This window comes from Mirounga leonina, unplaced genomic scaffold, assembly GCF_011800145.1.
Source record: "Mirounga leonina isolate KUSES-001 unplaced genomic scaffold, KU_Mleo_1.0 Mir_127, whole genome shotgun sequence".
Taxonomy (NCBI): domain Eukaryota; kingdom Metazoa; phylum Chordata; class Mammalia; order Carnivora; family Phocidae; genus Mirounga; species Mirounga leonina.
The window spans coordinates 52028789-52056040 of NW_023270316.1; the positions used below are offsets into that span (position 1 = coordinate 52028789).

The window sequence follows — 27252 nt, forward strand, 5'->3', positions numbered from 1 at the left end:
AGGTGTTCAAGACTAAATAATAACAAAGAAAAATGGCAATTGAGACAACGGGGATGGGGAGGCAGAGGGAGAGCGAGTATCTTAAGCACCCAGCACAGAGCAGGACACGGGGCTCATCTCATGACCCAGAGTTCATGACCTGAGCCGAAATCAAGAGTTGGAAGTTTAAGCCACCCAGGCACCCCAAGTTCTATCTGTTCTTAGGTCTGTTTTTAAATGTTCTACAATGTGGGAAGAGTTACTTTTATAATAAAACATTTGCAATTTGGTTACACTGGTTTTAAAATAAGAAAAATATAATTAAACGAGGAAAGAGTGGACAAAATAAGGATCCCAGTTTAAATCTTCTATAACAAAGAGCTCACCCATTTTCTTTGTAGAATACTAGCCAGTTTTTGTGCGAAAATTCTTTACACATTTTATAAGTTTCCTAAAGACAAAACAAAACAAAATATTCACATTAAATGTGTGAGATGCAGTCATGTCTCTTCGGCTCCTTTCCCTTAAATAAAGTTCTTTGACATATAAAACATGTAATTCTCTGAGAAGCGACCTCTTTACTTAAGACTCTTATGGTAATGTGGATCAAAATATATTTCAAAATTTATTTCATCTTTAGGATAAAAATTTTAAAAATAATGCCAAATACTGGTTAGAAATAAACCTGCTATCTGGTGATTAACTGTGGAATTTATATTATGACATAAACATACAGGAAACACTGTTTTTTGTAGATTTGGATACATTTATGGCATTTAAATTATCTGGTTTTTTTTTTTTTTCATGGTCTTTTAAGACTTAAGTATGCTCTTCTGCAGGGCAAAAAGTCTTGCTTTTTCTGAATGGCAGAATAAATTCTCTTGGATTGGCCTAGAACTTATTTACTAGTTTAATTTAGTTAATGTATTCAAATGTTTATTTATCTAGTAGGTGCAATCAGATGTCAAGCTCATCAGTTTATTACATAAATCCAAAACGTAAACACATAACTTGAAAACAGTTCAGTGACTACATGGTCAGGAACTTGTCATGACTATCATGCTCAAAAAGCTCATGATGTTCTATTATTATTATAGTTCAGTCCTGACAAGTCTTCATGTGAGTATGATGTCTACAAACAAAAAGTTACTGGTTACTTAATTATAAGTGTACCTATGTCTATTTGTATGACATGAACATCTACAAGTGCACAATAAGAGAATTCTCTTGTGCAGTGTAGTAGTAAACCAAAGGCATGGAGAGGGATGGGCATGCATGCATCTTTAAGGTAGAAAGCTCCAGAAATCAGAAATCCTTGGCAATTTGCTGGACACGTTGGGTGTTCCTTACTGTTTCCTCCTTGTTCCACCAGGAAGGTTTCTTAGATGGACCCTCTTCTGAAGGGAGGATGAGACGTCGAAGGGCTTGGCCAGTGGTATCTAACAATAGGATGACATTACTCTGGAAATAAAGAGAAGAGTAAAAAGCTCAAGATTTGTTTTTTTTTCCTTTTTTCTTTCTTTCTTTCTTTTTTTTTTTTTAAGCAGCAGCCTCTTGGCAACCTGGGAATAAAGGATACAGTGGTAAACCAAAGGGAAGATGACAATATTGAAAGACTTAAGAGACAGCATAAAGACACTAAATGGTTATCCTTAATATAGAATATAAAGTACTAGATGGTTATAGGAAGATATTTCCAATTATGTAATGCAGAATGTATTCTCTTTGAAGACTTTATCTTAAAACCATCTCCTTCTAAATACAGGCTACTTTAACCATGATTCTGTTTTATTATGTACTTGAGGAAATTAAGAGGATCAATATTTTTTAAAGTCCAGTTACTTTTATTAAAACTACACTTATAAAGAATATTTTGTTGAAAACTGTCTTACGTTGTGCATATTAAATCTCACCTATGTTTTCCACAAATCCAGGTTTACTTCAGAAGATATGTACATGATAAAAAGACGGGTTAGCAAGAAAAGATCAAGGATCCTAAGAACCTAGTTCTAGAATGAATGTTTCTTCATTTTAAAATTCACTAACCTTGAAGATCTCACAGTTGGTGCTGCAAAAATGTTCAAACGAGAGGTTTCTCCAGCAGTATTAATCACAGTTTTGCAAATGAAGTAATAATCTCTCAGTAATTAGCATTTTTTTAAGAAAAAAATTTTTAAATAAACCTTAAGCATTAAAATCAATGAACAGAGACAAATGAATAAGAACTTAAAATTGAGAAAGCCAGAAAAGGTGAAATATTTTATTTTATTATTTATTATCATTTTTTAAAGATTTTATTTTATTTATTTGAGACAGAGAGAACATGAAGGGGGGCAGAAGGGGAACCAGACTCCCCTCTGAGTAGGGAGCCCAACATGGGGCTGGATCCCAGGACCCTGGGATCATGACCTGAGCCGAAGGCAGATGCTTAACCAAAAGGTGCCCTATAAGATGAAATACTTTAAAGAGATGCAATGAACTTGGCTTTCTATGTTTGAAGATTAGACAAAAAGGTGTGCAAAAAGGGCACCTTTAAGTTGTCAGGCCTCATTGTTATGCAATTGTCTTCTTGTTTTTGTTTTAAATTTGAGGCTCCTCCAGTTATCCTAACCCCTATGAACTTTTCATTTCAAAAACTTTCTTTGGGGAAAATGAAGTCATAAGGCATCCAAAGAAGTAATATATAGTTTGCAAAATATAGGAAACAAATAAGAAATGTCTGTTTGCTTGTCTTTAATATTTACTGAGCAGCTTATGTTTAAAGCACAAAGGAGAACACAATGATGAATTAACCATGACCCTTGCCCTGTCTTACGTAGTCCAGTTGGAAATAAAAAGAAATGCAAAAAAAGACTGATGATTCATCTGCAAATCTGGGACCTCATCGTGTGGTTTCACGTTTATTTGACTAGCTAATTGTATTGAAGTGCTCAAGCATCAAAGTCATATTTGTACCACATAGATTCCTTCTCTCCAAATCTCGGCTGTATTAAAAAATCCTACTAAGCATGTCGACAGAGCCTAAACTTCTCTGCAAACACCACTCTTCAAGTGCATCATTGGTATAATATGCAATTCTCCTTTCAGAATGTGTGTTAAGGATATTCTTTATAAAATCATCATTTCCTATGAGAAGTATTATTTCTAGCCTCTGAAAGTTTGAAAATGATGGCAATATCTTAAAAGTTTTACTTAAGAACATGTATTAAGTTAAAAATTTACAGTCTCCATCTAGAGTAAATCTTTTCTAGCAAGTATTTTTTAAAGGAGAAAATCTTTCTCGTATGATAAGTCTGAACATTAACACGAATTCTTAGCACTTTAGCAATTTGGGATAATATTAACTCTTCTAAGCAAAACAAAGTCCTAAAAATAATGTTTGATTCCAAAACATGATTAAGCAGAAGAATAAGCAGATGATTAAACAGATACGATTAAGCAGAAAAAATAAGTTAGTACGGTTTTGCATTTTTCTTCCTTTTTAGGGTCTGATACTTATATGTTCATTATTTGGCATAAGTGGACTGAAAAACTGTATCTTTCTAAGTAAGTGACAGAAAACATATATATTTCCAGCCATGGTTGTATTTAGACTGTTTTAGAAGCAATTGGCAACATGAAGGAGTTCTGTTTCTCCATCCTTTTAGATGCTAATGGTTTCCTTCTGTAAATGACTAATAATATATTCTGTCTGAGTTTAAAAATAGAATTTTGCATCACATCTGAGTACATGTAACTGTGGCTTTGGGGCTCCTTTAAGGGGGCAGGGAGAAGAAGCAAGTGAGCAATTTTATTATGTTTGTATCTGACTGGGAGAAAAGTAACCTCTGGATGACCTCAATGTCCTAAAGTCTGAAATTCTAAACTTTGTACAGATGAAATAAGTAATCTCATGGCAGGGGAGGGGGAGGGGAGGAGGGTCTTTATTTTTAGGCATGGCAAAGTTTCCCTTTCCTCACTTAAGATTTTATTTTAGCAAGGAAGTTGAGCAACTTTTTTAGCCAGGGAAATGCATCCATAGCAAAGCTTTATAAAGACAAGGCCCAGAGGAATTAATGGGAGTACTTCTCTACGATATTTTAGCTCTGCTTTCAGGGAGGGCAGAATGGGGAAAAAGGAATTGAGGACAGTGCACTCATTTGCTAGTTGATTAAAATTATTTACCATTTGTTAAATTTTACAGACGCATGCTGTTCATTTGGAATCAAAGAGGTCTTAGCCTCCTAACAGGGCCATAATATAAAATAGGCAGCTAAGATACTATCTCTGGGAAAAGAAGAGGCAATTCAGAGTCCAGTGCAAGTACTCCTATAAGCTGTGCATGCTTGCTCAGGGGTGCTGAGATAGTTTTCTAGAAAACGGTTCAGACTGTGGTCAAAGGGCCAAGTCAGGTGGTAGAATGCAAGAATGCCAGGAGGCCAAGGGCTGCTATGGAAGTTAGGTACCTCTTTGCACTCAACAGAGTATTAATCAGCGATGTTGCCAAATAATTGGATCTTTTGAGAAAATATAATACTTGCTAGGAACCTAAAAATCTAGTACTTTCAAAGAATTGGTATATGTAGATTTGACAGTTAATTTGACAGCTGGAAATTGGGCAGGACTGTTTGAATAAATACTCCAAATTTAGATTTTTATTGAAATGCGACTGGCTTACTGAATTAAAAATCACCAAGATATCATGTGCTTTTTATGACAGACTCTTCTCCTTGTGGAATTCAATTCAATGGCATTGATATTTTATTAGAAACCTATAAAGTAAAACCCTTATTCCATGTGAAAATTAAAAAAAAAGTGAAAATCAGAAAAAAATTTAACTCAGAATTTATGATAATTTATGCAAGGCCTAAAGTTAAAGTTGACTTACTGACTCAGTGAAACACTGACATGTTATTTATGCAATATTTCCTCTTGATTAGACATGGTCTAAAAATATTGTTTCTTGGTAACTCTTTGCTTTCCTGGTGACTTTAAATACTTATAAATAACAACACTGCATTTCTTTAATATCTTCCTATTGTGAATACTTTTTAATTATTCAGATTATTCTTTTCTCCAAGTAGCTGCTGTGAGTGAAATGGTGGATGAAGATTAATTCTGGTGTGGCCAATCCAATTTGGTTTGAATCTCAGTTTTACCATGTATCTACTGGGCAGGTTATCTAAACTCTCTGAGCCTCCATTTCTCCCATTTAAATAAGGTTAAGGGCAGCCTCAATGTGCTACTGGAAGAATAACATGAAACAATGTATGTCATCTTTTATTTGGCACATTGCCAGCATTTAATAATTGATCCTTCTCCTTGAGAGGCTCATCACTTGCTTTCTGGGATACCACACTCCCTGGTCTGTCCACCTACTTCGCTGGCCACTCATCTTTAGTCCCCTTGGCTGATTTTCCCTGTATCTCCTTGATTTCTTAATATTTCATTGCCCCAGAGCTTGGACTTCTCTACCCACACTCACTCCCTTGGTGACCTCTTTCAGTCTCATGGTTTTCAATAACATTTTTCTGCCAAGTACCCCCAAATTTATATTTCCTGTTCTGATCTCTCCACTGAACTCTAGGCTCATCTACTTGGATGTCTAACAGGCATCTCAGATTTAATCAGATGTCTAATCCCTCACAAATCAGTTCCTCATCTCAGCTGATGGCGACTCTACCCCTTCAGTTGCTCAGGCCCTAAACCTTGAAGTTGCCCTTATTAACTATACCCTCTTTCACCCCATGCATTTGATCTGTCAGGAAATCCTGTTGGTTCTACCTTCAATATACATCCAGAATCCATCATTATTGACAATCTTCATTCTCTAAACTGCAATGATCTCTTGCTGGATCACTGCAAACATTTCTTAACTAGTCTCCTTCTTTCTGCCTCAGCACCTACAGACTATTCACTGCGGAGGAGCCAGAGAAATTCTTAAAAATATAAGTCAGGTCATGCTACTCTTCTGCTTAAAACACTCTTAACACTTTCCTCTTCCACCCATAGGCAGGGCCCAGGACATTACAATGGTCAATGAGGCTCTGCACAATCTGCTTCTCCATCCCTTGCACCATGCCCCTTCCCCAACCAGCTGAGCAACCTCTGTGACCTCCACCTCCCTATACTTTCCCCCTCACTCAATCTTCCCCACCACACTTCTTTAAAGATGGAACAAAAGCATGCTCCAGCCTCTGGGCCTTTGAACTTACAATTCCCTTTGCCTAGAACTCTCTTATTTTAGATATCTTTTCTCCCCCTCACTTCCCTAAAGTCTTTGCTTAAGTATCCCCTCCTCATTTAGGCAATCCCTGCCTATCCACCCTATTTTAAATGGCAATCTTCCGCCAGCCTTCTCTTTTACTCTCCCTTGCTTCTCATCTTCTAACTTGAGATATAATTTAATGATTTCTTTTGCTTATTGTCTACCTCCCTGCACCAGAATGTAAGCTTTTCAGGACAAAGATTTTTGTGTTTTGTTTGCTGCAGCATCTCCAGGAATAGGCACATGATATGTATTTGCAGAATGAATAATATGCTCAGTATTGTGGATACTAGGTGGATAATAAATATGCAAAAACATTACACTTCCTTCTATTGGTATAGTACAGAGTAACTTAGACCTTTAGAATTCTCACTAATTGCAACACAGCCTGCTTTTTGATCTCTACCTTCTGTTTGGAATTATTTTAAGCTTGACTCTAAGCATCTGTACGACCTTGAGCATCATTACATACCAAAGGATCTCAGTGTAGTCTTGCAGTGAACTGAAGGTTTACGTCCTCCCAAAAATCGTATGTTGAAATCCTAAGCCCTGATGTAGTAGGAGGTGGGGCCTATGGGAGGTGAGGAGGTCAGGAGGGTGGAGTCTTCATGCATGAGGTTAGTGCCCTCATCCATGAGACACCGAGGAGATGCCCTGCTCTTTCTGCCAAGTGAGGTTATGAAGACACAGCGGTTTAGGAAGTGGATTCTCACCAGACACCAGATCCAGATCTGCTGGTCCTTGATCTTGTTCTTCCCAGCCTCCAGACGGTGAGGAATACATTTCTGTGGTTTGTAAGCTACCTAGTCTATGCTCTTTGTCTGACAGTAGCCCGAACAGACCAAGACAAGTCCATTCACTATATTTATATGGCTATCTCTACATGAAGAAGGTCATTCAGGTTTCAGATAAAATGTCATCATCCAAGAGGAGCACTCTTTAATACTGTTCACTCTTCCACCTCCTCCTACCCCATCCCTATCACTCCCTAGGACATTACCTTGTTTCGACACAGCACTTAATCACTACCCGAGATGGGTGCATTTATTTGTTGGCTTCCTTTGTTGTTTATCTCCCCAAAGAGAATGGAAGCTTCACAACAAAGAATTATCTGGCCTCAAATGTCATTAGTGCTGAGGTTGAGAAACCCTAACTTACAGGCTTCCAGAATCACAGGTCATGTTGAAGTCTCTGCAGAGAGGAAGATATTAGCCTACCTTTGTGGTACTGACAAAACACAACTCTGATCCCTCCCCTCCATCTTTACGAAAGCAGTATTTTTACTTACAGGTTGCAAGTCACTCTTGCCTTTTCCTTCACATAGCTCATTGTTGGCATAACTAAGCAGCCTGGGATGCCTTACCTGCTGCTCATGGAGAATCACTTGACCCTTGAGGGGATTTCCCAGTGATGCCACTGTCACAAATGGGTGCCAAACTCTACTGGCCATTCTTGGGAAGACGTCAGAAAAGTCCGCCAAGTAGCCACTTTTCCCAGTCATGTTCATAAAGTATAAGGTGATGGGATTGCATGCAACTACATAGAGGGTATTTTCCTCATTTTCTGTAATGACAAAAAGGTGTTAATTTTGTGGTCTGCATGAGATTTTCTGACTGGTCAAGAGGTCCGGTGAAATCTGAATCAGGAGACAGAGTGCACAGTTGGAACTCAGCGGATGACTTGTAGATGGACTGATTAGGAGATAGACATATATAGAAATTAACTGATTCTAAGCTTTTCTCTCACAAACACAGAAGAGGTAAAAAAGCAAAGAAAAAACAACAAAAACTCTAGTCTGCATATGCGGACAATACTGAAAGAGAGAGTTAAATGATAGGAAGGGCAGCATCTGGGTTTTGTTTTTAAGGGCTAATTCTGACTGACAGCAGCTGCCTGGAAGGTTGTTTTGAAACGGCAAAGGCCAGGACAAGGTTTCACCAGAAAAGCGTCCTGATTAGCCAAGCCTCTCGTAGGCGTGGGCCGAGGATCACGCATACTTATTTCCTATCCTGAAAGATGCCACAAGGGCCAAAGTTCAAACTTTATCCGCAAAATCCATATTTATTCTCTACTAGTGAATGTAAAACACCTTCACAAGAGCACCAGTCTGCTACCAAAAAGCTCTGTATATTTTAAAGCACATACTTTTATTCAACAAAGCTGATTTTAGGAATAAACAATATTCATAGAAGTTATATGAGCAAAAAACTTGCTTCTGTCTTTTCGCCTCAACGATCCCCATCTTAGGGAAGTGACTTTCTCCCTTTCCTCTGTCATCACCTCTGTTTAACAGGATCTTAGTAACTGCCATCAATTGAAAACTTCTGCCAAAACGTACCCAAGGGCACAATGCATGAATCAGTATATAATGGCAACAGTCCAGAAATGTAGATGCCAAAAATTCACATCCTTTATTTGCCATTCTTTACAATAAGTTTAATGATTGCAAATTACTCCAGCCCTGCTTTCGTAGTTCATGTAATCATCAAACTGGAATCCCAGCCCCCAAATCCAATGTTTCTCTTTTTCTTTTCCCCTTCTATTTTTAGCATACACCTGGGTGTGTTTAACTTTGTGCTACAACTGTAATGAGAAACAGACATATGCATACAAGCTTAGCAGGGCCTATGTGGATTCCACAAAAGTATTTTGTTAGGTTGTTATAGGAAATTAGTTCTAAATTACATACAATTACTATCCAATCCAAAAATGACACAGTTACTGAGTCTATCATAGACTTCTTGATGTTTAGAGGTTCTTTTAATCCCTCTTTTTAAAAAAAAATCAGTGCAGGAATGAAAAATCAAAAGAATAAATTGACATACCGTGTGATGTAGCAATGTCACAGATTAAGTTAATTTCATCCAATGGTAACTTCCAGGAGGCACATTCTTCAGTAAAGGTTTGGGATCTTTCTTCATATCTTTCTACTGGATACTCCTGTATGTTTATAAGGGCTGGACCCTATAATAAAGTAGTTATCTGGGTTAAGGAATTTAGGTAGTTACCAAAATGTAGGAAGGCTAAAGTTCTTCGAAAATATAGAGTGTAAATTTAAATACGCAACATCATGAATTACCTCCTCTAATTTTATTGACTGACATGGTACCTATAACAATAATACCACACACTTGCATTTATAAATGCTTTCATTTGTGCTATCTTATTTAATTTCTCACTTTCTTTTCTGTTTACTCACAAAATATACCAGATGTAAAATCCCATAGGTTTCTCATTACTTCATTCCTTCCTAAGCCAAGAGCAAGTTTTGAACTGCAAGTATTAGGACCCAGGGCTGTCCAAACCAGGAGAATAATCAGTAAATGTATGAATCAGGGCCTGATACAGTTCCATTGTAAAGAATGATTATTATATCATTATATAGAAAGTATGGCCTGAACCTGGGTCTTTGAAATAAAATATATATAAAAAAAGTGACATTTGAAATAAAAAAAAAATAACCACTGATAACCACTACCATTATTTACAAAAGGCGGACTATAACACAGGTAGTGAACATTACTCAATATAAACAGAAGGAGAGGAATTAATTTAATAATGTTATTGATATTAGGGCTGGGTCCTTCGAGATGCGAACTATATAGAACTATATAGATGTAACCACACTTTCAATATCCGCATGCCGTACAGTCCTTAATTAATTAAAAATGTCTGGGTTAGACAGTGACTCTTGTAGCATCCCTGCCACCCTCGACCCCGCCCCTTTCTATCTGGTCCCTATCTCAGGAGCCGGAAGTCTAAAAACTACGTTCCTCATACTCCCATGAAGTAAGGGTTCCGGACATGATTTAGGTTCTGCCAATGAAATGCACTTGCATGGTCCACAGGTTAAACCTGACCCACTGCCTGCTTTTGTAAATAACATTTTATGAGAACACAGCCACGCTTCCCTGCTAACATACTGTCTACAGCTTCTTTTGTGCGACCCCAGCAAATGGAATAGCAGCAGCAGAATCTGCATGGCCGGAAACAGTTACAATCTGGCTCTTTACAGAAAAAGTTTGCTGATCCTGCTTGGCTATGTAGCTGCCAGCAACAGGGGTGGTGGTAGAAGCAGAAGCACTGATCTTGAGACTGAAAATCCAGTGGTGGCCCTTTGACTTCTGTTTCTTCTGTCCTTTCTGGTGATTTTATAAGCATCCAATTCCCCACAGTAAATCCCTTTCTGCTTGAAATACCTAAAGGAGTTTCTGTTGCAACTAATGATTGATACTCTTTCCCTTTGCCTTTTTACACGGAAACAAGTATCGTGGAGTCAGTGTCCTAGGATAACACACAACATACCTGACTCTAACTCAGGTTAGCTCTTAGGAATTCTATTAGCCACTAGCAATGATCTACATTGAGTTTCTCAGAGGCCAGACTGGCTTGAGAGCTGGAGCAGAAGCTAAATCTAAAATAACCTCAGAACAAGTCATTTCTGGGATTGTATGGGCTTTTCCCAGGGAAGATATAGAAAAATCTGTAACATTCAACATTTTAACGAAGAAATAATGATACCAACCTTTACGTCTATATGATGAGTTTCTGCTGGACACAACAGTTTTTGTATTCCATTTCTTGACTGACCAATCGTCCAGTAGCCCATGAACGTCGGCTCTGGCAGAGGCAACCTGGCAAGGATGATTTGAAAAGTAAACATTTCTTCTTGTTTCTAAGTCATAGAAAAAAAATTACGAGCCGTCTATTATCAACCACATGAATAAATTTGAAGAACGCTTCACTTAGAAGTGAGTTATATTTTATTTTATTAAAAGTCTATAGTATGACATTTAGAATATACTTTAAGAAGAAGATTACACTCCTGCCATTTGCAACGACATGGATGGAGCTAGAGTATAATGCTAATCGAAGTAAGACACAGAAAGGCAAATACCATATGATTTCACTCATATGTGGAATTTAAGAAACAAAACAAGAAAGGGGGAAAAAAGAGAGAGGGAGAAATCAAGAAACAGACTCTTAACTATAGATAACCAAAGTGATGGTTACCAGAAGGGAGGGGGTGGGGGGGATGAGGGAAATAGGTGATGGGGATTAAGGAGTGCGCTTGTTCTGATGAGCACTGGGTGATGTATGGAAGTGTTGAATCACTATATTGTACAAGTGAAATTAATATCACACTGTATGTTAACTAACTGGAATTAAAATAAAAACTTAAAAAAAAGAAGACTTCACATTTCTGAAACTCAGAAGGTAAGGTCCTATTCTGTTTTTACCTTGATGACAAATATAATTAAGGTTTACTCCTTAATTTCTCCTTGACTTGGTAAAATACTTAGCAATTTAACACCTCAATTCCTAGTGAAGTACAGGAAGGATTTAGAGAAAAAAATGAAATAATCCATCTATTTTTTTATTCTTTTAAATTTGGAATCAAATAATAAATAGTACACAATACTACAAGTCACATATTTCTAAGTTGTACAGGGCAAGTTTCATAGAGTGTATTTTAGTACTTTAACCTTTCCTCCTCCTCCTTCTCCTCCTCCCCTCCACTCCTCCTCCTCCTCCTCCTCTTCTTTTTTTTACTTTGAAGTGTAATATACATACAGAAATGTTCACACCAATGTATCACTTAGCCCTGAATGCACCGCTGTATCCAGGTCCTCATCTCCACTAAGGGAGCTACTATCCTGACTTTGAATGGAATGATTCTGTGTGTATTTATTTATTTATTTATTTATTTAAAAGATTTTATTTATTTATTTGACAGAGAGAGACATAGTGAGAGAGGGAACACAAGCAGGGGAGAAGGAGGGGAGAAGCAGGCTTCCCCGCGGAGCAGGGAGCCTGATGTGGGGCTTGATCCCAGGACCCTGGGATCACGACCTGAGCCGAAGGCAGACGCTTAACGACCGAGCCACCCAGGTGCCCCGGAATTATTTGGTGTTTAGATTCCTTTTTATTTAAAGTGACTTTTACATAAAGTGATTTGTCAAAATATGGCAATGCTAAACTATAAAAGCACAGACAAATTTTTGAGAATAAAGCCTTCTCATTTTAATCATACTATCTCTTCTTTGAATCTTTAAAAAGAGAACCATTAATTTGTCATTTAATTTATTATAAATTTATTCTATGGTAAGTTAAGGTAAAAAATGATTCAGAGTTAAAAAGTCATTTAAAAATAAAGCATGTGGGACTATAAATTGAAATACATGCTTGGAATGAGTTTGATGATTATTAAAAGAGTATATATTAAAAAATAGTATATATTTACATTTAGTAATTATTTTATTTTCACTAGAAGGAGTACACATATTTCCATATGCTTAATAAGACCATGTTAAGGCTCAGACAGTTTTTGCATAAAATAATGGAACCAAGCATTCTGGTAATACGCCTCTTGCCCCTTTGAAATGCTAATGTTTAACATACACACAAAAGAATTTTACAGCGAAATTCTTCTAATTCATATGACATAAATCTCTCAAAAGGAGGTATGTGCTTTTTTATCTATCATCTAAAATACATTTTAAGTGTCTGGACAATTACCCAGATTGGTCAGCCACTTCCCTGTTTTTACTAGAAATGGGGTGGGAGGGGCACTGAATCAGGGGATTTACCATTATTGTGTTTTCTCTTTTAAATGTAATAAAAACACATTTCAGTGTCAAAAGGGCAGATCTTGAAAACATGTTGCCAACTAGAATCTCTCCTTGTTTAGGGAATGAACAGCATTTTTCACTTGTTTTCAGCAGTTTACTAAAGGAGAATTAGATCTCCAAATAGAGGAGAATATAAAGGAAGGACACACCTAATTTCCCTCTAGCCTGGAAGACTTAGTGAAACAAAATGCAGGAGGCCTGTGTTCTAGTTCTTCTATTAACTAGCTCTGCAAATGTGGGAAGAGAAAAGTCAGCTAATTTCTCCGAGTGTTAATTTCTTCCTTTGTGAAATGAAAGGGATGATCGGCAAGGTTCCTTATAGACTGAGGAGTCTCTGATGATCTATCGCGGGAGCGAGTAGAGGGAAGTGTCAGTCTCTCAAGAGCCTTGCAGTACCTTCGTGCTCTGAAGTGAAAATACTCAGAATGAAAATACCTATACCCACCAACAGAATCAGTGCCCTTGACAGATAAGTATGCTTCATTAAAGCTTATAAAACAGGCTCTAAATACATCTCAAATTGGCTCTTCGAAGACAACAGAAACAGTTACACATCTTGAAATCTAATTAGAAGTGGACAATTGCTTTAAAAAATGATCCTAGGTTGACAGGTTGATATCTACCCTAAAAAATGGATCTAAAATAGCCTCTAATAATCTCACAAAAATATACAGATGCTTAAAAAAAATTCATCCACTTGAGAAAAAGTAACTTTATTCAACTTCCAGTTTTTATGGACAATTTCTGGGATGCTCATGAAATCTGGTTTGAACTTGCAAACTCATTCTAAATAACACTCATGGAAGATCAGGCTGCCTGGTTCCATCTAAAAATAGCACTAGCTGTTTGGTTGGCAGCATGTGGGAAGAACCCTCAGGTACCCCATATGGAAACTATCTGGAACCACATAACAAGATTGCTATTGGCAATAACAGCTAAAACCAAAAGACACACGTTGGGTATTCTGGAGTCATACAACAAACTGACTCCACCTTGCTTCTTGGTAACACGAAGTGTTGTCCTAAGACTTTTCCTGTGGGCTGGATCCAGACTGGCCAACTGAGGTAAACCAAAGCCCCTCATTTATTTTTCACTACTAAGTCCTCCCGATAAGCTGTGGAAAAATGTATTACTAACTCTTTCCCCTTCAATAAGTCAGTAGTCAGGGGAAAGGGGAAGCACTGTATTTGGGTGCATGAGTAAGCTTTGGAATTGGAAACATAATCAACACTAATTTGGGGCTAACTCTAAATGAATAACCAGTTAGCAAAAGACCCTATATTCCATTACTGAAATCTGTCATCCAACTTTAATCACATTTAAATTGTTACACCTGATTTCATGGAAATGACTGGTATTTTCCATGATTTTTAGATCTTGACACTTGTATTGTTTAACTCTATTAAAGTCTTAGCTGGAATGATGTCTGGATTTGATTTTAAGGGGGAGGAAGATGAACTTAAGGCCTATAAATAGCACTACTTTTTATCTTCAATGTCATTCATGAATTTATGTTTTTTAAAACAATGTTTCAATTCATATGTTGTGATGTTTCTTAATCCCTGGTGGAAGTATTAATAAAGATCTGGAAATAAAAGTTGTTTTTTTTTTTAAGATTTTATTTATTTGACAGAGAGAGATAGCGAGAGCAGAAACACAAGCAAGGGAGTGGGAGAGGGAGAAGCAGGCTTCCCGCTGAGCAGGGAGCCCGATGCGGGGCTCGATGCTAGGACCCCGGGATCATGACCTGAGCCGAAGGCAGACACTTAACAACTGAGCCACCCAGGCGCCCCTGGAAGTAAAAGTTTTCACGAAAAGTGGGGCGCCTGGGTGGCTCAGTTGTTAAGTGTCTGCCTTCGGCTCAGGTCATGATCCCGGGGTCCTAGCATCGAGCCCCGCATCGGGCTCCCTGCTCAGCGGGAAGCCTGCTTCTCCCTCTCCCACTCCCTTGCTTGTGTTTCTGCTCTCGCTATCTCTCTGTCAAATAAATAAATAAAATCTTAAAAAAAAAGTTTTAACTAAAAGGTAAATACCAAAATTATAACTCAGATCAAATTATACAGAAAGCAAAAAAAGAGTTTTTTCCTAAGCATGCCCACAATTCATAACATGATGCATATGGACACCAAAGCTGAGTAACAGAGTCTGAATGACATGCAAGAGATTTGTCTAAGATTGTTTCCATAAAGAGGTGATCTGGGGTTTTAGAGTATGTTCTGGCAAATTTCTGCCTTCTCTGAACATTTGCCAATACTATTTCTGGAGTCTGAAAGAAACACAGAAAAAGATTTGGATCTTTCTAGGGGCATTATGCAATTGGAAGTTGTTGACGTACTTATTAGCAACAATTCCTAAAACATCTCCTTACCACAAGAACTACTAATTTTCACGGGAATAGTGGAACCCCTCAGGGTAGTTCCATCAACTCTCAAAACCTCATCAGTTACTACCATCTTGGAGAAGAAAAAGAACAACTTTGATTTTAGCAGTCCTCACTCACTCCTAATGTTTTAGATCTAACCTCTCGTAAAAATTAGGTTGGACTGTCCACCTGAGTTTACTAGAGCCTTTCATAGAATAACCCTGACAAATATGTCCACTTTTGGCTCTTATGACTTCCTCTTACTCTCTAGCCAATTTAGGCCTTAGCCACCTTGAACTGCTACTTGCTCTTCCTGAACAAGCTATGCATTTTCATGCTTCCATGAGGCTATTACCTCTTCCCAGAATTCCTCTCTGCTATTGCTTCTTCGGTGAAATCCTTCTCAGTCTTAAGGCCCAATTCAAATGTCACTTCCCCTTGCATCTCCTGCCCATATTTCTTTTTGAGCAGAATGAATCTCTTGCTCTTCTGGGTTTCCATGGAAATTTGCACATTTGGAACTCTTAGAAACTCTTAGGATACAGTTCTGTAGAATTTGTAATTTTCAAATTCAAGGTCTGAGAGAATAAAGTTTTTGAGATCAAGGTCAGAAGTGAATCCCTTGCAAATATTTATATTTATTAAAATAAAAAGTCAGCATACTTAAAAAGAGAAAATAGAAAAGCCCCTTAAAACACTTTAAATAATAATGGATATTACTATTTCTCAGTTACCCTCGTTTGCTAGAAACTTCTGAGTCTCCCTGCCCTATAATCTCATATGTCGCTGGCAAGTTAATTTTGCTTTGCTGCAGATGATGTGCACACAATGAGTATATGTAGGTGTGTTTCCTGTCTTTGCCTAGCTCTGCATTAGACATGATGGCTTTCGCTTTCTAACTTAGACTTGTGTTCCTCTGCCACTTAGGTCCTGCTGACGTCACAGAAATGAAGAGTAATTTGGATGCATGAGATGGAAAAAGATTTGGGGAAACTTGCTATTCTTGGCTGACCATTCTCAAATATGCGCTCCAACATCCAGAATGACTCTGTGTGGTCTTAGTGCCGATGCCTTGCGTCACTCTGTGCCACAGCAGACATCGTCGGCTTGCTCCGCACATCTCTGGCTTTCTTCCTCCTCGAAGAAGGTGCCGAAGTACGGTTCTGGGGCCTGGGATTCCTTTCTCTCCTCTTTCTTCAAGTTTTACTGCAAAAACTTCTCTTTTTCTGCCATCTGCTTTACCAACCACATCTTAGTATTTTCTAATCTTAAGTTCTTCCATTTTCTAATTATCCACATCAAGAATGACAGGGATTGGATCTTTCCCAGTTGGAAATTCCCCACACTTCCAACCCCCCACAGAAAACCTCTGTTATTTCCCACAAGAAGGACTCATGGGATGAGATAACCCTACTGTGAATATAGCACTTTGAATATAACATTGCATAGCAAGGTTGGTCGTTTACATATTTTCCCAGTAAGATGAATTCATCAAGGGTAAGGCTTACATCTTACTTGAATTCTTGACTCTCTGGTACTCAGAATCCATCCATTCTGCCACTGAAATCTCTCTTGCTCTTGGGCCTCCTTTCCTCTCCACTGCCACAGGCCGGCCCCCACTGATCATGACCCGGATGACGGCATGGACTGCTTCCAGACAGGTCTTCCTGCTGTCAGCTTCACTGCCTTTCGGTTTTTTGTTTTTTTTTTTAAAAGAAAAAAACCCAAAGGAATCTTTCTAAATTACGCATTTGACCATGCTACTTTTTGGTGTCAAATTATTCCAGGATTCCCTCTGACTCTTCTCTCCCTTTTAGCCCCATCACAAGGCATGCCCTCACTCCACCCTTTGAGTCACCAAACTACTAGCAGTTTCCAAAATGCACCGTGGCCTCTTAAAACTGTCTCTGCTTCAAGTGTTTTCTTCTTTATTTGCCTGGAGAAGGAGGCCTAGTAATCCCTTAAGCATTCAGCCTGGTTAATCCTCCCTCTCCCCCAGGGCAGAAGGCAGCAATCCTACCTCTCTGATTCTCTCTAGTGTGACTCTAACAGAACACAAGTCACTCTTTACTTGAGTGCTTCCCCAATTAACTATGACCTCCTTGAAGGCAGATATGAAGCCTTCATCACCTTTATATTTCTGACTCCCTACCTAGTGTGTATTGATATGAGAATCAAAGGCAAAAGAAAAAATTAAATTTTCTTACTGCCTACAGCCCATTGACAAGTCTTTGAAACAGGCAGAGTGACCTTCCTCTGGGAGCTCAGCTGCCTGGACTTTGACACTTTGCTAAGGGCAAAAGGCAATCTTAGCCTGACCCCCCAGGATCCTCTAGGTCTTCTTTAACATATAAAAATTTCTTTGGAAACGTCCTTTATCTCTATCCCCCAAGATACATGTTAGCAACCATCCTCTAAACATATGGCCCACTGATAGACATCTGAAGGGTCTCCTGACTGAGGGTTTACTAAACAGTAATCAATGACCTTTTCCTAACAGCAGCCACCCCCCTCAGGATCCTGGAAACCTTCCAAAACAGGCTGGAGGCTTGTGCTGTCCCTAAGCCCCTCCCGACTTGAAAGTATGTAACGGGCCACTCCTCATGACCCCAGTGCAGCTCTTCCTGCCCACGGGTCCTGTCCCTGTGCTTTAATAAAACCACCTTTTGCACCAAAGACGTCTCAAGAATTCTTTCTTGGTCATGGGCTCTGAACCCCACCACTTTAAACCGCATCATTTATCACATAAATGCTCAATAGTGTTTCTTTTTCTTTTTTAAAGATTTTATTTATTTATATGACAGAAAGAGAGAGAGCACAAGCAGGGGGAGGAGCAGAGGGAGAGGAAGAAGCAGGCTTCCTGCTGAGCAGGGAGCCTGATGCGGGGCTCAATCCCAGGACCCTGAGATCGTGGCCTGAGCCAAAGGCAGACGATTAACCAACTGAGCCACCCAGGTGCCCAATAGTGTTTCTTAAATAAATGAATGCTTGGCTACATCAGAACGGCCAACATCTTTACCTACTTGTTTCTCATCTCAATGGCAAGTTGTAAACCACTATAGCATTCTTCCCCCATTGCGTCCTGACTACATGACTCTCAATAAATGATGCAATCTACTTTGCAGGTGTATTTGGAAGAGTTATAGGTGGAGATGGGGGATTTCTATGCAGGCAGGTGACAGGTATCACCTGCAAATGCTCAAGGAATCCAAGGATAACTCTGGGAGAATTTAAGATGAGTATGAAAGAAGATTCATAGACCTTAATGATTTCTATGTAGATTGGTTATATTTAAAATTTTTTCTGCACCTTCATAAAGGAGTTGAAAGCAAATGAAATGGCCGTGAAGCTACTTTATAATATACCAAGAGAATATGGGGCAAGGCTTTGAAACTATAAAACCCAATACCACCCTTCTGCTCATAACAGTTCTGGGATGTCATTATGTAAATCTCATTACTTTTGAAAACTAAGAGCTCTTTTATGAAATGAAAGTAAATCATCATGCAGAGTGGAATTGTACACCTTAGAACTCCATGATCAGCACCGTGAACTCATTTGTAAAAACCAAGAGTATAAAAAGAAAATGATAGCATATAATAATTTGGAAAATGGAAGGAGAAGCACAAAACTTTAAGAAGAGATTCTTAATTTAATGAGATAAACAGTAAACCGATAATTATTCCTATTTTCAAAAACAAAACCTAATGAAATTACTCCAAAGAGAGGCTCCGGTTGGAATGCTCTCTTTGACGCCTCTGCTACCCTGAAGTTGGTTTTGATCAGAGAAGCAGCTGCTGTTGATGTTCCAATTAAACAGGGTAAGTCTTTAGCATAGAAAACCAATTCTAGACAGATACCCTTTCAAAGACATTCATTATAGATGAAACTGTTCTGTCTGCAAATATGTACAACTATTTTTATTTTTGCTGCTTTAAAAGTGTTTTCTTCCCTCACTTGATATGTTTAGGCTGATGTCTACCAATGCATAAATTTACCTATATTGTGTTGAAATGCAATAGAACTGCCTGGTTAATGTGATTTCTCCTGAGCCAACGTTCCACCCTTAGAGTAGGCATTGCAGTGCGGTGCACCAGAGGCAAAGATGCCCAAATTAGCAATCTCAGAATAGACCTTTATTTCATCATTTTTATTTTATTTAAATAAGAAAACAAAATGAATAATTCCAGTGCCTAGATAGTTGGTGGACATTTAAAAAATACAATATAGAAAATAATATGCATGTTAGGATATTAAAATAGTACAGAAAGTGAGCCTTCCTTTCTCTACTCCAGGGCCTCTCTCTAAGGCAACTACTCTCAACAGCTACAACTGTATTTTTATTTATTTTTTTTTTAAAGATTTTATTTATTTATTTGACAGAAAGAGAGAGACAACGAGAGAGGGAACACAAGCGGGAGAGTTGGAGAGGGAGAAGCAGGTTTCCCGTGGAGCAGTGAGCCTGATATGGGGCTCGATCCCAGGGCCCCGGGATCATGACCTGAGCCGAAGGCAGACACTTAACGACTGAGCCACCCAGGCGCCCTACCACTGTACTTTTAAATTGCTTAAAATGTGAACCTATTTAAGAAGTTTAATAAAAATATTGGCTGGGGTGCCAGTCAGTTAAGCATCTGGCTCTTGATCTCAGCTCAGGTCTTGATCTCAGGGTTGTGAGTTCAAGCCCTGTGCTGGGTTCAATGTTGGGTGTGGAGCCTACTTAAAAAAAAAAAAAGTTAAAAAAAAATTGGCTAATATGGACCAGAACTTATTAATTCAAAGTTACCTTATTTTGCCTGAAAAATGAAATTAAAAAAAAATTTAAGAAAGCATTTGAAAGCAGAGAGAGAATACAGATGTCAACAGGACATTGGAAGAGTAATTACAAGACTCCAATTGGGCTTCTTCGTTAGCTATGGGACACTTTTTATTTTTATTTATTTAGTTTTTTAAAGATTTTATTTATTTATTTGACAGAGAAAGACACAGCGAGAGAGGGAACACAAGCAGGGGGAGTGGGAGAGAGAGAAGCAGGCTTCCCGCAGAGCAGGGAGCCCGATGCGGGGCTTGATCCCAGGACCGTGGGATCATGACCTGAGCTGAAGGCAGACGCTTAAGGACTGAGCCACCCAGGCGCCCCATGGGACACTTTTTAAATGCAGTCACACATAACAGTCATTTTTAGATGGGCAGTCTGTCTGGCAACAGCATTTTTATATGTCTGAAAGTGATAATCATATTTAAACAAATGTATAAAAACACAAAGTATTGATATCAGTGTCTGTATTCTCTATGAGAACACTTTATATGCATTATAAATCTGTTCATTAAGCTTAGAATAAATAAGCTAGCCCCAAATCTCAAGGAACAAAAAGAATGGAGAAAGAATGCAGAAAAAGAGGGGTTGGGGAAGGAGTGTTATATATGCTCAAATCTAGTTCATTACAGATATGCAGTTGCCCCTTGAAGAACACGGGTTTGAAATGTCCAACTTACATGCAGATTTTTTTTAAAATAAGTACAGTAAGTACAGTGCTGTAATAACATTTTCTTTCTCTGGCTTCCTTTATTGTAAGAATACAGCAATAATACATATAACATACAAAATACGTGTTAATCAACTGTTTATGTTACTGGTCAACAGTAGGCTATTAGTGGTTAAGTTCTGGGGGAGTCAAAAATTATATGAGGATTTCTGATTGCATGAGGGGTTGGTGCCACTAATCCCCATATTGTTCAAGGGTCAACTGTATTTCTTTTCAATAAACTTGGGAAGAAATTCTTTTAAAAAGAACCCCCTTTCAGAGAAATGTCTCCTTTTTTAAGAAAAAAACTCGGAAAAAAACTGGAAAGAAAAAATTCTCAGTGCATGAAATAACACATAGAATCACAGGAAAAGATCCATAGGAATTAACAATGGTTATCTCCAAATAGTGAGATCATAAGTGTTTTAATTTTCTTTTTGCTAATTTACTTTAAAAATAAATGGGACATCATTCTTCATTTAGTAAATATGCATCATAAGGAAATACATATAAAACCTTTTTAATTTCCTCAAATTTTTATTCCCCTTGGCTAATACAAATAAATGGTTGGTAGATAATAGGTAGTTTGCCAGTGACAAATAGGCAATCAATGCTTTGGAAAAAAAGAAACTAGCTTAAGGAGCACCTGGGTGGCTCAGTTGGTTAAGCATCCAACTCTTGATTTTGGCTCAGGTCATGATCTCAGGATTGTGAGATCCAGCCCCGCATAGGGCTCTGCTCTGGGCGTGGAGCCTGCTTAAGCATCTTTCTCTCTACCTCTGCAACCCCTATATTGGTGCTCTTTCTCTCAAAACAATAGCAACAACAAACAAAAAACAAAATGCCACAAAACAAACAAACCAACACAAGAAAAGAAACTAGCTTAAGAATAAAATGTGGAATTTGAGAAACAAGGCAGAGGATCATAGGGGAAGAGAGGAAAAAATGAAACAAGATGAAACCAGAGAGGGAGACAAACCATAAGAGACTCTTAATCTCAGGAAACAAACTGAGGGTTGCTGGAGTGGTGGGGGGGTGGGAGGGATGGGGTGGCTGGGTGATGGACACTGGGGAGGGTATGTACTATGGTGAGCGCTGTGAATTGTGTAAGAATTGAATGAATCACAGACCTGTACCCCTGAAACAAATAACATATGTTAATTAAATAAAAGAATAAAGTAAGCAGCATTAAAAAAGAAATCAACAGAGTTGAGGACAAAGAATTTAGAGTAAGAAAGATGTCATTTAAATATTTTATAGACATGTATGTCTCTTAGGGAAGACGGAGAGAAAAACACATAATGATAACTTCAGAGGGTAGAGATAATTTCTCTGAATGTTTGATTTATTTAAAAATGATCATAACCTTTTCCCCCCTCATTTTATTTATTTATTATTTTTTAAATTAACATATAATGTATTATTTGTTTCAGAGGGGTACAGGTCTGTGATTCATCAGTCTTACACAATTCACAGCGTTCACTACAGCACACAACCCCCCCCAATGTCCACCACCCAGCCCCACCATCCCTCCCACCCCCCTCCACTCCAGTGACCCTCAGTTTGTTTCCTGAGATTAAGAGTCTCCTATGATTTGTCTCCCTCTCTGGTTTCTTTTTTTTTTTTTTTTTTAAGATTTTATTTATTCATTTGAGACACAGAGATACAGAGAGAGAGAGAGAGAGAGCATGAGCAGGGAGAGAGGCAGAGGGAGAGGGACAAGCAGGCTACCAAGGAGCAGGGAGCCCGATGTGGGACTCAATCCCAGGACCCTGGGATCATGACCCGAGCCGAAGGCAGACGCTTAACCATCTGAGCCACCCACGTGCCCCTCCCTCTCTGGTTTCATAAAATGACCATAACCTTTAAGAAGACTCCATAAATTAGTTTTGTGTTCCAAATCAGGAAGGAATAATGGCCAGTAAGTTTTGTATATATAGCAGCCAAATAAAGTTTTACCTTGTGTTTTACTTCATGATCATGCAAAAAAAAAAAAAAAAGGGAAAACTTAACTGGGAATGAAGAGGTCTCTCAAATGATCTTTGTTGTGCCAAAAGTCTATGTTGATCCACTTTTTGACTTACTTTTCATTGTGAAAGATCACTGGGGGCTACCCCCCCCAAATCTGCATCTATCATAACTCTGTGAAGAGTTACACACGTATGACATCACAGTCAGCGATGTTTCTAAGTTGCTTACCTAACATCTCAGGGCCCTTTTAAACCAATTTCAGTAATTTTCAGTACCCAAAGAGTAACTCTGAATTGTAATTTGCATATCAATCTGCCTTCATTTGTCTTTAGTATTGGAATTAAAATTATGTATATGTATAGTATTTGCCCCCATTAGCCTTCTAACCTTAAGCAATTGACATAACTTCTCTGTGTCTCAAATTCCTCATCTACAAAATGCAATAATAATAATATTGTATGCGTGTGTGTATATATATATATACAGATATATATATATATAACATTATATATGATAGGTTTGTTATGAGGATTATCTAAATTCATGTAAGAGAGTGCCTGGAAATATGCTGGGCACATAGTTATCTGTAAGTTGTTTACATTACCATCATCATTATTGTTATTAATTAATATGTTTAGAGATAGAGTATTCATATTCCACTGTAAATCTATGAAATGATAATTCTCTCATCTTAAGAAACGTGAAGTTGAGAGTGGCATATAAATTTAAGATAAAATATTGTATAAGTCACTTAAAATTATGTTCCAAAAAACAAGATTTTTTTTCCTTTAAAATAAATGCTTCCCCGCAGCGTGTTAGAGATCATAAATTACTCTGAAACACACTTTTAAATTTAGAAGAACCAATGTGCTAATAGTATCTTTATTCCTAAATAAAAGAAACTTCAAAAAATAAAAGCTCATTTTAAGGAAAAACAAGAAAACTTTGCTTTGAAATTTATTATCTATCTCTACCATAGTAGATCATTGATACGCTTCTGGTTAGATCTTTAGACCTAATTGTATGTGTGCACTCATTTTCCCCTCCAACAATGACATCTGAAACTCTGTAACTCAGATTATTATTATTATTTTAAATGTTCTATTTATTTATTTGTCAGAGAGAGAGCAAAAGCAGAGAGAGCTGCAGGCAGAGGCAGAGGGAGAAGCAGGCTCCCCGCTGGGCAGGGAGCCCGATGTGGGGCTCGATCCCAGGACCCTGGGATCATGACGTGAGCCGAAGGCAGACGCTCAACCAACTGAGCCACCCAGGCGCCCCTCAGATTATTTTTTTAATAGCTCAGATTTTAACCCAAATCCTTCTATCTCTGCCTAAATTTCTCCTAGTGTGCCTCCTTATTTGGCTATGTCTGCCATCTCTTTGGTCTATCCTATCTCATATATTAGAAACTGAAAAGGGAACAATAAAAAAACAAACAAACGAACAAAAAACCTCAGGAAGTACTAGTGGGAAAAGGCCAATGTAACGTGGGGGTCTAGGTGGCCAATTCTGATCTCAGTACTAAGAATTGGGAATATATTATAGATCAGGAATAAGAGCTGTGTTACACATGACAGGCATGGTAAAATAACCATCCAATAAGACTCAGCCTAAAAGTATCCGGTTTAGCAAAAGTTTAGTAAAGAACATCAGTCATATTCACTTTATAATAGGACACTGGGCCTTTTAAAAACGCACACAGACCGGGCGCCTGGGTGGCTCAGTCGTTGGGTGTCTGCCTTCGGCTCAGGTCATGATCCCGGGGTCCTGGGATCGAGCCCCGCATCGGGCTCCCTGCTTGGTGGGGAGCCTGCTTCTCCCTCTCCCTCTCCCCCAGCTTGTGTTCCGAACCTCTCTCGCTGTCTCTGTCAAATAAATAAATAAAATCTTGAAAAAAAAACAAAAAACACACACAGACCTATGAAATAGGTACCATCCTGCACTCTTTAGGAGAACAAAAGGGGAAGTGCCAGCATCTCTTCTGGGAATTCACCAAAGAGCAGGAATGGGACATCGCCAGACAGCCAAAATATGTTCTGATTGCAGCTGAGGAAGAGGGTGCTACAGAAGACAGTACCAACAGTGCTCTAGCTTCATCCGTGTCCACGTGAAAACTGCCTTCTTCTACAAGGTCTGCCTTACAGCCCTTCTTAGTTATATACATTAGGTGGCCAATTACTTTTCCATCCCCATCTTGAGCGTGAATGTGAACACCTTATTCTGGAGTCAGTGTAATTTTGCTCCCATCCAATAAACACTATGGTTGGATTAGAGAACAAGATTAAGAGGCTGTAGCAAGGATTTTTCATTTAGGGCAAAATGATATTATCAATAATTAAAACATTTTGTCTTTCTTTTTTAGGAACAGAAGCCCAGTGAAGACCTTCTTCACTGACATAGTATATGCAGAGATGGGTAGGAGCCAGCCTGGAAGAACTGGTTCAGCAAAAGGTCTAGAAAAGTCAAAGCAAATTATAAGACCACATGGGGACAACTTTAAAACTTCAGAGGTCTATGTGATTACTATTAACAGTGTGCTACTCTAGGGAGAAAAAAGAAAACATTAGTATCACTCTTTTCTTATTTGTTTTTGTTTTTGCAAGGCGAGAAAATTAAGATTACATTAAAATGCAAAGGATGTTAAAATAGGAAGCAATCTTATCAATAAAGTTAACCTTATTAACTTTATGAAAATGACCCTATATTCTGGCCTCACTAAGACAGTCTTATTTTACACCTCTTTTTACAGTTATTATTAAATGCACCCCCTTCCACTGTTAAACATGTACTAATTAGATGCTGTCTAATATAAGTATGCTATCTAAAATGCCCTCATTTTACCAACAGGCTAAGATGTGTTTCTCCATCACTGACCAGACACACAGGTTGAATATGTGACTAATTGCTGAATTCCCAGGCTATTACTTTGTCACTTACCGTGCAATCCTATCCAAAGTACAGGACTGATTGTTCAACAGAAATAGACATATGGAACTTGTGGATTTCACTTAGAGGGCAAGAAAATGATATCACTACTCTTGAGCTGCCCTAGTCATTGCAATTTACTGGCGTGGAAAAAATGCTGTGAATGTGCGAACTGTAGTCTACTATTATCTCCAATCCAAGGGAAAATTCACTCCTCTATGAGTCCATTTTTAGCTGTATGCAGTGGGTGGACAACTAGTTGTTTCCATCCCCATCTTAGGCATGAGTGTGACCATCTTGTTTCTCGGCTCAATGTTTCCACTCACAAGTACTAGAATTAACTTGCCACGGCAAGAATTTTTCAGTTTAGAACTGAAGACTGGAATGAATAAGTTAAACCATTTTATCTATCTTCCTTAGAAACTTAAAATGCCAACCATTTTCTTTTGATTTATCTTACCAACTGATATGTATTTTAATTTTTATTTCAAGTTGTTCAAGCATCCAAAAAAAGTCATTTTTAAATCGTAAGTCTGGTTTCCATGAAGTCAAGACTCTATAGAAATTTGTTAATGATAATAAAATTAAATAAAAATAATAATAAAAAATAAATAAAAACCATCTTATTTCCAATTGAAAATAAAGATATAGTTCATAAAAAAAGAAGTAAAAAACATGAGCACTTATAGAAGTTTGTATATTAAAGATAATTTCTTGAACTCTCTAATATAGAAGGTATGCTATTAAATTAGGAAACTAGTTTCAAAATGCCTACAAACACTGCTAATCAATCAGTAAAACAGTATTCTAGAGAAAATTGTAGGTATTAACAACTGACACCAAATGACTGTTTTCAAAAAAATTTACTCATTCATTAATAATATAAACCAATTCACTGATGATTTCAAACATAACTCTGTCTTGTGCTTTTACCACAAAAGGGAAATATTTGTTTCTCTTTAAGAATCCTTGAAGAAACTGTTAAAGCTTTAAGAATTTATTTTTATTTGTATATATTCTGATGAGTTTTTATAATAACTTCAAAGAATAAATAAATTGGATGATATATCCACTTAGGATATATATGTGTATATATGTATGTGTGTGTGTGCCTAGCAGGACTAATCATTAATTTATACTTAACAACTTTTTTCCAAGGAAGGTAGAGTGCCTCCTATATGACACTAAATTTAAATAATAATTTAAAAGTAATTATTGTCCCTTGAGAATCATGGTAATGACTATTTTTTATAGAAAAGATAGCATTAGATGCATTATCAGTTGACTGACACACATCTAAAACTGTTTTCTAGTGAATTTGCACTGACTTAATTACAAACTATATCAGCTATCTTTCTGGTAAACAACGTATTTGCAAGATTCTTTACTAAGGTTAAGTACGTAGCCTATGATTACAAAATAAAAAGCAGGCAATTGGCCTACGTGAAACAAACCCACTTGTTTTCACTACCTCTCTCATCTGTTGAGCTGAAAGAACTAACCAACATTCTAAGTTAATATGATTATAAATTTAGAAAATGATCATAACAGAAAAACATATGGTGACATAAATAAGATCACCTTCATGAAATACATATTATCCCTTTATGT

At 37.8% G+C, this 27252-nt stretch overlaps 1 protein-coding gene across 5 annotated transcripts in view; it reads right to left on the reverse strand.

Moving 5' to 3' along the window:
• Positions 1-27252, reverse strand: part of VWA8 (von Willebrand factor A domain containing 8) — a 345308-nt gene that overhangs the window by 110571 nt on the left and 207485 nt on the right. For all 5 annotated transcript variants that reach the window (XM_035003301.1, XM_035003300.1, XM_035003303.1 and 2 more), the window contains 5 exons: positions 10752-10860; positions 9052-9190; positions 7590-7789; positions 1330-1440; positions 366-430 (listed from right to left, as the gene is read on the reverse strand). In XM_035003301.1, the coding sequence (XP_034859192.1) occupies positions 366-430; positions 1330-1440; positions 7590-7789; positions 9052-9190; positions 10752-10860 (624 nt within the window). The remainder of the gene's footprint in view (positions 1-365; positions 431-1329; positions 1441-7589; positions 7790-9051; positions 9191-10751; positions 10861-27252) is intronic.